The sequence below is a fragment of the Schistocerca nitens genome, chromosome 1 (genome assembly GCF_023898315.1).
Source record: "Schistocerca nitens isolate TAMUIC-IGC-003100 chromosome 1, iqSchNite1.1, whole genome shotgun sequence".
In the NCBI taxonomy this organism is placed as follows: Eukaryota; Metazoa; Arthropoda; class Insecta; order Orthoptera; family Acrididae; genus Schistocerca; species Schistocerca nitens.
In genome coordinates, this window is record NC_064614.1 from 593,938,068 (window position 1) to 593,951,086 (window position 13,019).

The 13,019-nt window shown below is 40.6% G+C and overlaps 1 protein-coding gene across 1 annotated transcript in view; it reads right to left on the reverse strand.

Annotated features, from left to right (window-relative positions):
* LOC126256149 (uncharacterized) overlaps positions 1-12,752 on the reverse strand; it is a 68,784-nt gene extending 56,032 nt beyond the window's left edge. Inside the window, exons 1-2 of the mRNA XM_049955458.1 lie at positions 12,489-12,752; positions 11,328-11,493 (exon numbers count right to left, since the gene is read on the reverse strand). Of these exons, the coding sequence (XP_049811415.1) occupies positions 11,328-11,493; positions 12,489-12,616 (294 nt within the window). The 5' untranslated portion in view covers positions 12,617-12,752. The remainder of the gene's footprint in view (positions 1-11,327; positions 11,494-12,488) is intronic.
* Between the last annotated feature and the right edge of the window lie 267 nt (positions 12,753-13,019).

A 13,019-nucleotide genomic window follows, 5' to 3' on the forward strand; every position in this document is an offset into this window, starting at 1 on the left:
TGCTCTGAAAACATTAATGGAATTAAATTTGTTTTCGTCAGTAAAGATGAAACTGAAAAAAATATTGTGTCACAAGAAGAGAGGTATAAACTTGGACAAACTGTAGCAGGCACTAGAGAAAAAAAATCATCACTTTTTACCTATTGATGAAACAACAATTCAGGTCAGCAGAGTTTCAAATGATTGTTCATCTTTTCTAGCTAAGATGGGTCACAGTAATGAAGGAGGCATATTAATGTCTGCTCTCCAACCAGGACAATATGTTGCATGCATCTATGAAAACATGTGGTGGATTGGGAATATCTGTGAGACCTCCACAGAGCAAAGGGATGCATTAATAAACTTTATGCACCCAAATGGTCCAGCAAATTTATTTTATTGGCCACCAAGAAGTGACAAGTGCTGGGTTCCATAACACCATATTATTGCAGTTATTCCAGCTCCATCAGTAAATTCGTCTAGCCAGCAATACACCATTCCTCTTGATATTCATCAGAAAATTAATGTAGCATATCAAAAATTGAAACAGGTTAGAGGAAACAATATAAGGAACCCAAGAGTGCCTTCTAATTTTACACAGGGTACTTAAATAATTTTACTATCAGGCTTGGGAACCTGTGTAAAGAAACCCTTATCAGGCTTGGGATCCTGTGGTAAAGAAACACACCCGTGGCTGTTGTTGCTAATCTATCGGGCGTGGCCCTTATGGCAATGGGAATGCTGGTTTTCTCAGGTGAAATGAAACTAGCAGTGGTTTAGCCACCATGGACCATAGCAACTCATTTATACACTTCTTTTCCATCAGTAAGCTGGTGTTGTTCATTAAACAGGCAACTAATAGTGTGTGTGTGTGTGTGTGTGTGTGTGTGTGTGTGTGTGTGATTAATAAACATGTATAAAAAAAAAAAAAGATTTCAGGTATAATTTGAGTGCCAGAAAAATGTGTTCAAACTTCCAGTGCGCCTCTTTGATGATGCTACTTTTTAGGGCCTTATATGCTTGCATTGCAAAACCAAATCCACTTTTCTAGATAGTTTAGAAGAGTTTGGAGAAAACACTTTTTTGAAAAATTTGACTAAAAATACCCATTTTTAGCACTTTTTGAAAAATTGTCAGCTTCACCTTAGATTTGTGAAATAATGGAAAGCAATAGGAGAATGAAATTTTATATTCTAAGACCTTGTGTTGGTGAGCTATGGTGTACAAAGTTTCATGTACATCCCACAATTACTTTTGGAGATATAAAAAACTAAAGTTCGCATTTTTTTTAAAACAGCTATTTTTTCGCCCAACTTTGCTTCAAATTATCTATATCAAAATTGCTCAGAAATCCTTTTCTTAATATTTTACTTTAAAGAGCTCTAAAAGTTGTATAAGATGGCCAAGTTTCGTTTCTTTCATGCAAATACATAGAGATATCTCAAAGTTGCTGAAAATTCAAGGATGCACTATAGAAAGCTGTGCTATGATCTTAAACAAGTGACTGTATCTCCGAAAGTATTGAATTTCTGAAACTGAAACTTTACCAGTGTTCATTGAGAACATGTGTGAATGTTCATACAAAATTTCATCAAAATCCATGAGGGTCATGTGGGAGCCTCTAGACCACTTGGCATGGAATGACCCTTATTCTTTTTTATCGGGTTCCTTGTTCCGTATCATTTTTTATAAAAAGAATTTTGCAGAGCTGAATGCTGTAGAAGGGGAAAAAAAGGAGAAAAAAAGCTACTTCTTTGCAGTATTTCAGACTCTGACAATACTAAACAATTGTAGATCATCATAAAAGGTGATAGATTTAATTTGCGTACTAGCAGAATATGGGCCTATTTTCAATGCACCTACTTTTTTTTGTTTTTTACGGCCTTACATGCTCGCACTGCAAAACTACAGCTAGCTTTTAGGTGATTCAAAATATGGTCCCTCTAATGAAAATGGTTTAAAAGAGTTTGTGAAAGACTTTTGCAAAACTGGGCCGAAAATAGACATTTTTGAAGTTTTTAGAAAAATCAGCAACTTTTCCCTACTGGGAAGCAATAGGAGAACGAAATAGCGAGGTCATTGGCCTAATAATATGGGATGGTAGAAATCAATGGAAGAACAACACAAGCACAGTTCAGTCAAGGTCAAGGGATTACGTGCAAAGCAAAGAGGGGAAAAGGGGCGTCAGGGCAGCAGAAAGTGGAAAAAACAGGAGGGGGATGGGTGGAAACGGGGAGAGCAGGGGTGCCCCAGAAACAATAGGCACAGTTGAGCACCGCCACCTGCACCATACCACTATCCGAATACAACAGGGGCAACACCAGGAGAAGGAAGATACAAAAAATGGAGAAACAAAACAGCACAACAATAAATGTGGGGAAAAGGCAGGGAAAAACTGGCCGGTGTGGAGACTAGGTCAAGGCCTCAACGATCGACACGTACGCTAACTGAGGGACTCAAATTCCAGAGGAAAATTCATGGACTTAACCTGAGAGCACCAACCACTTTTGTGACGAAAACCTAGGACAGATGTACGTAAACATGTGAGGTTCATCTGCTAACGCCCGAGACAAGGCAGGTGGGTGGGCATATCTAGTGTGAAGGACCAAAAGGCAGGGGCAGTCCAGCAAAATATGGATCACTGTGAGCGGAGCCCTGCAACTCCAGATCAGGAGGGACCATAGTACGGCGACAGAAATGCACCACCCTCGACTTAAGGGGAAAGAATTGAGAACCATGCGAGTGTGTCCAGTTGGAAACATGCCACATGGCACCCTACTGCTATCGTTCTGCAAATGTCACCGAGTGGGAACTAGCCTAAATAAAGAAATATTCCACATACAGAGCAGAGGCGACCAACGATCCAGCAGATGCCCTAAGGCCATTACCAGCAATGAGAAGAAGATGGACACTTAACGTGGAGCCCTGGAGAGCACCAATCTCCTGGGTCTGCGGAGAGCTGAGAATAGTGACAACATGGACTGTCAGTGACTGGTGGGACAAGAACTGGTGAATAACGATCATGAGATCGTCCCCACTCACGAAGTGTGAGGAGGATGTGATAGCACCAAGCTGTGTAGTTGGGCTTACGAAGATCAAAGAAAAGTGCGACAAGATGACGACGCTGAGAAAAGGCATGCTGAACTCCGGTTTCCATTTGAAGAAAATGATCGGAGACCATCCGTCCTGAAAGCTGCACTAGTAAAGAGATTGAAGGTGCCTAGATTCATGGACCAAATTGAGACAATCCACCATCCATTCTAGAAACTTGCAGGGATCACTGGTCACGTTGATTGGCTAGTAACTACCAAGGGATGACGGATCCTTGCCAGGCTTAAGGACAGAAACCACAACAACATCTTTCCAATGGGAGGCAAAAAAGCCTTGGAGCCAAATACGGTTAAATACCTGGAGGAGTACTGTCATGGAAGACTGAGGTGTTGAAGCAATTGGTTATGCGTAGAATACAGGACGAGGAGCTGAATTATGGGAAGAAGACAGGACCACAAGAAACTCCCACAAAATATAAGATTCACTGTGTAGGATTCCGCTTGATAAGGGGTGAAACATAAGCGGGAAGCTTCAGCCTGCTGTTTCAGGAGGAGGAAGGCAGCTAGATAGGAGGCTGACAACGACACTGTCGCAAAATGGATCATTAGGAGTTCCATGAGAACTGATGGATCTGTACAAAGGCCACCTGGAATGCCAAGGCCCAGAATGGAAGACTGCAGCTGACAACCTTGGAGGGTGTAGACTGTAGCCCACATGTGTAACAAAGGGACAGAAGAACCTAGAGAGAAGACAAAGAGTTCAAAACACACCCATTCACTCTGTCTGACTAGGTAATGGGCTTTGGCACAAAGATGTTTAAATGTAAGAAGACAAGTGGAGGACAGATGCCGCTTAAGACGTTGCAAGGCATGACAACGATCATGGATAGAGGTGGCAACAGCTGTGCTCCACCACGGAACTGCCCAGTGGTGAACTGGTCGTGTCAAGTGGGGAATGGCATTGGCAGCAGTGTGAATTATCTTATTGGACAGATCATGGGCGACTTCATCAATACAACCTGACAAAGAAGGTGAAAACAAGACCTGGGAGGTATATAGCGGCCAATCAGCATGATGAAAAGCACAGTAGGGCAACATGGCCATTGGGAGGCAGGAAGGGAACGAGAGAATCACTGGGAAGTGGCCAGTGTAAGGAAGGAAGAGGAGGAGGGGAAAGAGAGCGAAAGATCAATGGCAGAGAAAGTGCCATATGTGGCACTAAAATGAATAGAGGAACCATCAATAAGGCACAGGTCATGATCGCAAGAAATGGGGCACACAAATGTTTGTCCCATGGCCAAGTTGTGGTAGCAGTCCTCTGGCCTGAGACACACCTGGGGGAGGGGTCGCGGGAGTGAGCCCCATCACTGGCAGATGCTCAAGGAGGGGGGCACTTCTTCAGTCAGGGAGAGGGAGTGGCACCCGGAGGGGAGCATGTGGGAATCACAGGGGTGAGGAAGAGAGAGGGGGACAGGACTGGGTTTAGAAAGAGGGAGGAAGGGGAAAGGATGTAACAGAGACAAAAGTATGTCATTGATAAAGGATGAAGTTTATCAAATTTCTGATGTGCCTCAGTGTAAGATAAACAATTCAGGGACTTATACTCTTGTATATCCTTTCCTTTCTTACACGCTGGGCAATCTGGTGAGCATGGAGAGCGACAATCATGATAATTAACACCTGTGGCAGAACACAGAGGCTCCCCTCATGGAGTGGGTGTCCACAGTCACCACACATCGGGAAGACACATGGCTGAAACGCAAGTATCATGGGTGGCGGGACGTATGGCTTCACGCCACATCAATAACGCACAAGCCTGACCACCTCTGGGAGGGTATCTCCGTCAAAAGCCAGAATAAAGGCGTCAGTATCAGTGAGATTGTCCTTATGACCTTTCTGCACACACTAAACAAAATAAACACTCTGGCATTCCAGATTGGCCCAGACTTTTAGTTTGAAGGGTGAGGCCCCTATGAAAAACAACTGGTGATGTGTAATGGACACTGGAATGTCGCCAAGATGATCACAAGCAAAGAGAGCTGCAGACTGGACAGCAGAATATTCAACAACTGGTGATGTGTAATGGACGCTGGAATGTCGCCAAGATGATCGCAAGCAAAAAGAGCTGCAGACTGGACAGCAGAAATCTTTTTGATCAACAGGGAACACAATCGCATCTTACTGAGAGATTCCACTTCGCCGAACTTCAATATTTTCCGCAACAAATAACAGCCTGGTGATGGTGAATGTACCCCATCTGTCCTAGTACAGATGAGGTAGTAGGGAAAGTTTTTAACCACAGCCAGCGAGCCTGGTCACCCTCCTCCCAAAGTGTAGCCAGCAAAGAGAAGGCCATAGGTCATAAGAAGCAGCATTCAACCATTCACTATGGACAAAGGAAACGGCTGTAAAAAAACAGCTTGATTTTTCTTGTTTGACCTGTTTCATACACAAATCATCTACCCTGATACCACCAACTCCGGTCAAAGGTTCTCCCTATGGGCACCACCCAGCCACAGCAAGGGTCATCTAAAATGGCTTCCATCACCGGGAGTTCTGATGCTCTGGAATGACAAGCAACCACTCCTAGACATACATGGGGAGGCGATAGCTCAGGTACCAGAAATGTGAGCTCTGTCATTAGCGGCTCAGCTCGATGGGTACATACAGCCACACCACACAGACTGGCTACACGTGCTGGTGACCTAGCAGGGCGTAAAGGGATTACGGTGGGGAAGGAAGGGAGAAAAGAATCCATGCCTTAGATCCTAGGGAGGGAGTTTTTCCCAAACTGCTCACACAATGAAGAGAAAATTTAGAGGTGGAGATCACAACTCATAGGGAGACCAAAAATGCAAAAAAGGAAGGACGTAAAAGGAAACGCAAGGGGAACAAAATCAGAAGGAATACAGAAAAGGTGGCTAACCAGGTCAACATAAGTAAGAATACAGAGAGCGGAAGGAGGGGGCTGAGTGGGAGAGGCAAGGACAGGGGGGAGGGGCACGGGAAAAGAAATGCAGCCCAGGAAGGAAGATTGGTTGGTTGGTTGGTTGGTTGGTTTGTGGGATTGAAGGGGCCAGATTACTCAGGAAGGAAGAATGTCCCACAATAGTTCAGGGTCCCATGTGCACTGAGCAATCAAGCACACACTCACAGAAGAACTGTGAGTCCCCAGGGGAAAGAGAGGATTAGTGGAAACTAGATTTTTACTAGACAGCATTTTCATGAATTCTGGACTTTTTGTATTACTTAAAATTTGAAACCAGTTTATGATCACAATAGCCTCTTACTGAAGATGAATTATTCTTTATATCAAAATAATCTCTTTTTAAAGAGTATTTTACATTCAGATAATTTAATGTTTTGTGGACAATCAGATTTACATAACATTCCAAGTAAAAAACCTATGCACCCTGACAACAATCTTGGGCCACTGTGCAACTACTCCTACTTAATATTGATAAATCTTGCTGGCATCCAACCAAATAGTAATAAGAGGGTATATAGCGAGACTTCTAATTTTTTGATAATGAATTAAGGATGGGTTAGTCTTTTTGCCAGTATACTATTGTTCTGTACTCTGAGTTTTTATGTTATTTTCCTCTTATCTTACATTGCCTATGTCTTATAGCTGTGATCCAAAATCAGTCACTGGTCTAAATTGACAACAATATAGGAAAAGATAGGTTGCTACATACCGTAAAGAGCACATGTCAAGTTGCCTTAAAGAAGACATGTAAAGTTGCAAACAGACACCATTAAAAGACACTCTCATACAGCTTTCAGCCACAGCCTACATCAGTACACACACACACACACACACACACACAAGAAGAAGGAGGAGGAGAAGAAGAAGAAGGCAAGCACACTTCACGCATATAAAACCTCTAACTCCAGTGTCTCGGGCCAAGATGCTGGAATTGGCAGTCGTGTGGGTGAGGTGTGCATGTGCTTTGTGTGTGTGTGTGTGTGTGTGTGTGTGTGTGTGTCTTTACTTACAAAGTCTGTGGCCAGAAGCTATATGTGAGTGTCTTAATTGTGCCTGTCTGCAACTTTATGTTTCTTCTTTATGGTAAATAGCACTATCTTTTCCTACATTGTTGATATTCCTACTTCGAGTTTCCATTGTTTGATTTTTGCTGTGCAGGTCTAAATTAGCACATCACGTCATCATTGTGTTGTTTTTGGCTAATCCTGAGCTGTGACAAAGTTTTTTTTTTTCCATAGCATACGTGTTTCTGTGTAGCTGAGCTGTACGTTTTCTCCTGCTTGTTTCTAAATAGGGCATCTTGCTATGTTCCTGTAACTTGGACATGTTTCATAAAAACACATATGTATATAACAACAAACTTGTCACAGCTCAGGACTAGCCAAATACTACACTGATGAAATTGTGTACTAATTTAGAACTGTGGTTGATTCTGGTTGTCTGCCACAACACACACACACACACCGTGAAATAAAAAGAGAAAACAGCCCACTAAAGGTGTCACAACTGTGGTGACCCATGTTTCGGTGATAAAACAATAATTTGTGTGCTTGCAAAAAGAGGGCCCATTCTTAATTATTATTTTCCTGCAAGCATGGGAACTGAGCTTAAAATTCCTATATGATAGTACAATTTCTCACTCCCTCTTTATAAGAATTTAATGAGTGTAAAGAGGAAACCAACAGCGTGTATTTAATCACTGCATGAGGGAATGAGACAAATTAAATATGGCTAGCGATACAAACCAATCTTTTTACAATTTATTGGAATTTTCAGTCTACAATAAATGTACCATAATTTATAAAATGCCACAATCATTGTGCACACTTTGTATTGCAATTACGAACATCAGAAGATGTGAATGATCATCTTCATTAGAAAAAGCAGGTGTCTGTACTAGAAAATGCTGTTGTTTAGGGAGATCCTCTGGATAAGGTTAAAAAATGAGCTTGCAAATACTAGCATCAAACTTTTGGGAACTATAAGTTAAACTGCATTAATGTGTAAGAAATCTAAAAATATTGCTGTTCATTAAGATAATTTCCAAAACAGCCTTGTGTGCACAGCAGGGGTAGAGGAGGGATTTCAGCTGTGTGTCACAGCTCAGCACGAGTTTGGCAGTGGTGTAGAAATGTTATTGAACTCTTGTTTGTGCTCTAACTGTAAATTAGAATGTATACTTATCAAAAATCACACTGCCTGTGAATTACCTGTTGTAACCTGTTTTCTGTGTGTAAGAAACATGCACAGTGAACCCTGTGCAGTGTATGGGGAGAAATTTTAACAGTGATAGAGGTGTAAGAAAATGGTACTGTTTCTTTAGTGAAGGTCAGACAAATGTCCATGATGAAGAAAGAAGTGGACTATCATCTGCTACCAGGGTTAAGCACAAGATCAGACAACCACCATCTATTGCCAAGGTTAGTCACAGAATCAGACAAAATCGTCAGTTCACCATCACAGAATTATCAGTCACTTTCCCCTAGATATCATGTACAGTGTTGTGCAAACCTGTGACTGATAAGCTGGGTTATCACAAATAAGAGGCCATAATGGGTGAGTGGGGCCACACTATTTGCCACACAAGTCAAACATTTTATGGATGAGAACTGTTGACAACTGTTGTCTGGGGTAGAAAGCTAACATGGCCTACTACTAGTTGATTTAAACTCTGAGATTTACTTTAAGACACACCCTGAAGAGTCACCCAGAACAAAAGACAGGGGCTACTAAGTTCTAGAAAACACCCCCCCCCCAAAAAAAAAAAAAAAAAAAAAGTGATTATCACCTGCTTCCAAAGATGAAAAAGTGGCTGGAGTCACAGCAGTTTGATAAGTCAGAGCACATCTTAGCTCACAACAACTCTACAATTAAAGCAATGAAGAGCTCTGAAAAACACATTCCTCAATTTGACACATGCCCTAATGTAGAAATCAATTATGTTTGAAACTGTAAATTCAGAATCAAGTCACAGAATGAGCTAATGTTTTGGAGGGTGTTAACACTTACAAATCTGAGCATTTGAATTTACTCCCATTTTTTTTTTTTTTTTTTTTTGTTTGTTTCAACTCCCTCAGCAGGTAATGATAATCAACACAGTATCAGCATTGTTTTAATCACTAATTTGCAGTATAATGTATATGTCTTAAGCACATCAGAAATTGTGATCTGACTATAAATTTTATTTTCTACTTGCCAAATCTTGCACTTTAAATTTCATAAGGCTAAATATTTTCAAACTGACATTTTGGAGGATGACAAACCTGAAATGACCATTACTGCAATTTCAATTTGTTCATCACCATCAGCATCTGAGACCTTTGAGAAATGCAACAGTAGCCTACAGAAAGATTCTTGTGAATCTCATTCTGGCATACTGGGCACACTTTCTGTGAGCTTTCAGCTATCAAGCCCCTTTCAAATTCATGATCTGTTTTTGCAAAAGGATTAGCAATCAAAGCAGATTACAAAAACTGCTCCTAGGCATAACTGGAGTGTAGCTGCAGAAGTCTCGTTTGATCATGTTGGAATTCACTCAGACTACAGTCTTTCTTAAAATTACCAAAAAAGTCCTGATAGCATTCTCTTTAGTCAAACAACAAACTGAGCTATTTGGTATCAGCACCAGCATTTAGATCACCTATCCTACACTAATCTTAATTAGCCACCCTTTTACAACAATGCTTCGCTGTCTTGGGGAACAAAACAGTTTCATTTTTATTGAAGACTTTACTATAAAGATGGCAATAAACTGCTATGACCCACACATACGTTTCTCAACACAGTGACTGGGTTGACAGAAGTGTCCGATCCCACGCGTCGGCTTTGACCCGTGACGTAACGGTGTTGTGTGCGACGTCATGACGGCGCGGAGTTTGGTTTGAGTGTGGCTGTCTCCAGTTCTGTTTTATCTTATTTTATTTACTTTTCTGATCTGTTCGTTCTATCTCGTGAGTTTTTTTTTTTTAATTTAAAAACACTTATTACTTATTTTAATTATCTGTTTCCTCCAATTTCTCTTTTAGTTTATTATATTTATCTTTCTGATCTGTTCGTTCTATCCCATGACATTTTTTTTTTTTTTTAAAAGACAAAAAACACTAATCAGCTACTGAAGCATCTTTATCTTCTATGTGTTGCAGGCGTTACGACCCCTGGGGAGGTGGGTGGGTAGGGTATTCATGCATGGCTGTCTTCACTTACACGTTGTAGCTACGCAAGGCGTCTAAATTTGTTTATATTTAGTTTGCCCCCCACCCAACACACCTATTTCCCGCGCTTGTCCCGTTAGTGTCATTAGGCTTCTTCTGGAAAGTGCGTGTGTGTGTTTGTTTTTGTTTCCGCCATATTTGTGACGTCATGGGTCAAAGCAGACGGGCGGGATCGGACGCTTCCGTATTTCCCAGTGACTTAATATACTCATACACTAACAAGTGCATTCACTGCCTCAAAAATGGCTAATTACTTGGTTGTGATTCAAAAAGGAGCTCAAGCTACCACTTGTCTATACTAGATTTATACAAATTTAATGAAAAAAGTACTACTTATCCAAGCAGTCATTCTCAGACACGCTGTTTCTAGAATACTCAAACAACTGCTATATTTTAGTAGAATTGCTAATAAGTAACTTCTCACAGAGAACAATTAAAGGGTACTATTTATACCTTGTGAATCTTCAGGTTTTCGCGGCGCAAAGACTGCTCCATTAAGTTTCGGGAATGCAGCCGCATGAATTCTGCTTCTTCTTCTTCTAATATTTCGGCTGTATACTTTTCAGCCATCTTCAGACAGAGCCGTACGGCTCTCTCTGAAGATGGCTGAAAGGTATACAGCCGAAATATTAGAAGAAGCAGAATTCATGCGGCTGCATTCCCGAAACTTAATGGAGCACTATTTATACCTTGTTTGTTCAAAAATTAAAGCAGTCACAAAGTTGTTGCCAAATATGGGCTCACATAGCACTAAAACAGTGAAAGATATGGCCTCAAACTGTTAACAAATACAAAAAGCTGTGTGACCAACCCAAATATTTCACATTTACAGTACTACTACTTTCAATTTCAAGCCATCTTGAAGTTTGGCCAAAAACGTCATGTAACTCTTATGGCATTTTGCAGCCCTATACTAAAATCTACCTAAAATGTTGATTTAATTTTTTTTTCTTTATCTTGATCTCAACATTCGTTTAAAATTTCATTTACATTAGAGATGGTTGGATGGTAATGATTCCTAAAACTGATCTATTTGCTGTCAAATGTAAGCAAATACTGACTGACACTGGACTGAATGCTCTTAATTTATGATCTCACCTCGTTGAACCATCTCATTGCACAGTCATTATGGAGCCAATGATCACATTGTAGTTCCTTTACTTTGGGGCCTGGTACAATTTTCTCTAAACATATCGGACAGACTGTATTTTTCTTCTTTTTCTTGCGCTGCTGTGCACAGCCAGTTGATTCCCTCTGGGGTGTCCTACATGAATATTGAAAGAACATAATGAAAGATTTGTTCAACTGCTAGAATGAGCAGCGTAAGCCTAGTAAAATATATATAACACATTACCGCCCCCCCCCCCTCCACACACACACACACACACACACACACACACACACCAGAGAGCGCAGGGTGAGTTGCACAGAAAAAAAGAACTACTTTCATTTAGTCACTGGGACAACTGTACTTACGGCAGTATGTTTATTTCATCATTACTGAACAGGCAGCGTGTGAGAATAAATTTTAATTCGGTACGACACTTGTAACGGATGTAAGTCAAATATATATTAAAGGTGGATGCTTCTGATTAAGTTTTAATGTATTGACTGAGTAGGTAAAATCATATTACATAATAAAAGTCAACAGTGAATGGATTGTCAGAGGCCAAACTAATAGAAAACTTAGAGCTTACTTATATTCCCGTAACCAAAGCGTAAATTTGAGTCAGCCATACTTTGACCTTTGGCAATTTTAATTCAGAAACTTCGCAGCTAACGATTTCTACGAATCAAATTACTCAGTAAGCCGTCAACTGTAAAGCAAATAAATCAGGAACTAAATCTGCGTCAAGTGAAAAACAATCATTCGCAAACTACTCAACCTCTTAATTAGATTACTTACCATCCTAGTTCGAAATTTCCAATAGTTTCAAAAAACCCAAACTTATGGACGTAATAATGAAGGAGATTAGAATATCACTCTTTTCATCCAACAGAAGAAACAAAAAATGAGACTGAGTAAGGGAAACTGTCCTGTGAAATCTAACAAAGCAACTGTTATACATACAACACAGATTCTAATGTTTTACAAAATTTATTTCTATGGTTGAAACCAGGCAAACGATACATTTCGCATGATTCACACCGCAGTCTAACATGGTAGTACAATTACAATGAAACTAAGCACGCGAATGACAGTTGTTCACTCCAAAACACACAGTTGTAATTCATGACAACGAAAAAGGAATTACTAACCACGAATTTCTTGGTTCATAATCACTGGAGTCAGCTGGACCGTGAGTCAAAGGACGCTGCACTGATGCAAAATACGCAACTGCTGCTAGGCCAATGGCCACAATTACAGCAAACGCTATTCCCTGCATGTTAACTCTTTGTATTGTCCTAACGCTGCTTTTCCCATTCGTGTCACGTTGCTTCACATAACTCGGGGATTGTCAAATTTTCAAAGCATACCAAAACATAATCTCTTCAGTCTTCACTGAATGTATTCAAACAACGTGCTCTGGAGATATCTCTACTCAACTGTACGGAACTTTTTTTGACAGCCACAGAACTGTAAATTGTCAAATAGAAAATTCAAGAATTTGCTCAAACCACGAAAATGAAACTGAGCCTAGTATCAAAGCCTTTGTCAAACAACGATGTGAGAAAATAAATAAAATAATTAAGGTCTATTCACCCTTGCCGCAACGGAAGGGGACGAAACGTCAAAACCTTCCACGACGCATTTCCAATGACAAATTCAAGGAGGCTATTTTTTATAGG